Here is a 2,737-nt window from a genome sequence, read left to right on the forward strand (position 1 = left end):
TTGAAACCTGTAACAAATTGTACGGACATGGAGAAACCAATAGTGACACTCGGCAGAGGCACGGCACGCTCGGCCTGGAACTATTGCGGCCAAAGTTTAGCCGCCGGTTTCGTCGATGGTTATCTCTCAATTCTGGATTCTTCTGACCATTCGTCTTCTTCATTCACTTCCTCTTCTAAATTCAAGGTCTCCTATACAAAAAGAATACATTTTTCCTTTTGTATTTGTTTATGCTTAAATTCTGCTGTAATATGATATGACCGAGAAACTTGCACTGCCTCTCTAGTATGCCATACATCTTTATTTGGTTTGGTTTATCAAGTTTCCGACTCTGAGTTATTCAAAGCTATGCAAATCTGGTAGCCAAATCAAACTTTGATGTTAAGTTTATAATGACGGGATATTAAAATAAAATAAAAAACTAAACGATAGGTATAATTTAAAAAAAAAATAAAAGTTTAGGTACTAAAACAGATCATAACTAATAGTTTAGATACTAAATGTGTAGTTTACCCATTTTTAATATATTGTTGACCGTATCTCATTGACATCCGCTAGGGGACGAAACATAATCTCAAAGCAGATTATTCTCTACCACTCTTTAGACGTTTAAATAACTTTGCACATCTTTCTCTATGATTATAACTCAGGCCTGACCCTCTGGAGATTAAAGAAGATCTTAACCATGGAGAAGCAAGCTGCAAGCAAGGTCTGCTGCGTTACTGGAGGTTCTGGTTATTTAGGTTCTTGGCTCGTTAAGAAGCTCCTTGAAAAAGGCTACACGGTCCATGCAACGCTACGAAACTTGGGTTCTCTCTCTTCTCTATATATTTATGTTCCCTTTTCTTTTCTCACGGTTAATGAAATTTCTGATGATGGTTTGAATTGCAGATGATAAATCCAAAGTTGGGTTTTTAGAGTCCCTGCCTGGTGCAGACACCAATCTGGTTTTGTTTCAAGCTTATATATACAATCCCCATGAGTTCAAACACGCGATCCAAGGGTGTGAATTTGTGTTTCATGTGGCTACTCCTAAGCAAACAGCCGACACTCAAAGCTCACAGGTTTGTTGATTCGTCTCTCTTTTTCATCAAGCAAATAGCCGCTAATTATTAGTTCTATTACATATGATATGCAGAAAATCATTGAAGGAGCGATTTCAGGTGTGAGAAGCATTGCCGAGTCATGCCTACAATCGCCAGCCGTAAAACGACTCATATACACGGCTTCGGTTCTTGGAGCATCGCCGTTAACGAAAGATGGGTTCAACGTCGAATTTAGCGTAAAAGAATCGTCTTGGACTCATGTTGATGCTTCATTTGCATCCACCCATGGCCTTCAGCATATGCGGGTCAGTAATTTTTTCTGTTTACTTTTCCACTGAACATCACACTAGTTTTCTGGTTTTTTACTTAATTAAAACTTTTAATTTCCTGTGATGTGATATAGACATATACTGTATCAAAAACCTTGGCGGAGAAAGAGGCGCTGAGGTATAACGGCGAAGCTAACGCCAATGGCGGCAAGTTACAAGTCGTGAGTCTTGCTTGTGGGCTTATTGGAGGAGAGACTCTTCTTTCTCACGCACCATCCAGCGTGGCTGCCATGTTTTCGCAGCTTACCGGGAACTTATCCACTTTCATGGGGCTAGAATATTTGGAAAAACTTCTGGGATCGATCCCTATGGTTCACATCGACGACGTTTGTGAAGCTCATGTGTTCTGCATGGAGAAACCTTCCATGGCTGGCCGGTTTATTTGCGCCGCTGCTAATCCGACCATCGCACAAATCGCGGCTCATTTTCGAGAAAATTATCCACAGCACCAGATACCACAACAGTAAGTAAAAAGGCTTAATAGTTGATTTCCCCTATATAGGGGTCAAACTGAGAATTAAACTAAATTAAGGGGGCAATTAGCTTCTAAGACTTGGTAAAAAAACTAAACAGTAATATTTAATATTAATAGTTATGTTATATTATATTGATTGAATTGTAATGGATGTTACAGGCTGATGGGGGAGGAAAAGGAAGGCATTGCATGGGACAAGAGCAAATTGGTGAAGATGGGTTTCGTGTACAAATACGACATGGAGAACATATTGAACGATAGTGTTAAATGTGGAAGGCGACTTGGAGCGGTCGTCTCTATCGATCAGTGATTATTATTTTAGGGGTAAATTATAAATTTAGTAATTGAATTTTGTTATCTATCATATTTCACTTACTGTACAGTAATTTTTTTCTATTTTCTCACTAAACATAATACATTGTGTTTTTTTTATCACTTAGTCGTTTCCTCATTTGAGTATATTATAAATGGACTTCTATATACATGCAAAACGACGTTATTTTGGTAAAAAAAATTATTTTCTTAAAACAACATCGTTTTAACACCGTTTACTATTTAACGGCGGAGTAACAAAAAAACTCAATGTATTAAGTTCAGTGAGAAAATTGAAAACTTTTAAAGTTCAAGGAACAAAATAGGAGAGAGAACAAAGTTTAATGATGAAATTTGTATTTTTCCCCTTATTTTAGATATGTTGAAGCTCATAATTATTAAACTATGTTAATTAACGGTGCAAAATTTCTAAAATTTCAGTCTCAAAGCTGTAATCATTGTCAAATAAATGAATTGTATTAAAGATATTCTAAATCAATTATGATTTGATTTTAATATTTCTCTTAAATTTTAATATTTCTATACCAGTCTATAAATTATGAGTTAATTCAAAA

General features: G+C 36.4%; 1 protein-coding gene across 2 annotated transcripts; it reads left to right on the forward strand.

Annotated features, from left to right (window-relative positions):
- The first annotated feature begins 635 nt into the window (after positions 1 to 635).
- LOC120186900 (anthocyanidin reductase ((2S)-flavan-3-ol-forming)-like) lies at positions 636 to 2,285 on the forward strand. 2 transcript variants are annotated; one of them, XM_039190731.1, is made up of 5 exons: positions 636 to 809; positions 892 to 1,064; positions 1,139 to 1,351; positions 1,450 to 1,838; positions 2,004 to 2,285. In XM_039190731.1, the coding sequence occupies exons 1-5, from the start codon at positions 686 to 688 to the stop codon at positions 2,158 to 2,160; spliced, it is 1,056 nt and encodes a 351-aa protein (XP_039046662.1). In that variant the 5' UTR covers positions 636 to 685; the 3' UTR covers positions 2,161 to 2,285. The 2 variants fall into 2 exon arrangements, with proteins under 2 accessions (XP_039046662.1, XP_039046663.1); XM_039190732.1 differs by having other exon boundaries at positions 2,010 to 2,285.
- The last annotated feature ends 452 nt before the right edge of the window (positions 2,286 to 2,737 follow it).

Source organism: Hibiscus syriacus, unplaced genomic scaffold (assembly GCF_006381635.1).
Source record: "Hibiscus syriacus cultivar Baekdansim isolate YM2019G1 unplaced genomic scaffold, ASM638163v2 tig00113721_pilon, whole genome shotgun sequence".
In the NCBI taxonomy this organism is placed as follows: Eukaryota; Viridiplantae; Streptophyta; class Magnoliopsida; order Malvales; family Malvaceae; genus Hibiscus; species Hibiscus syriacus.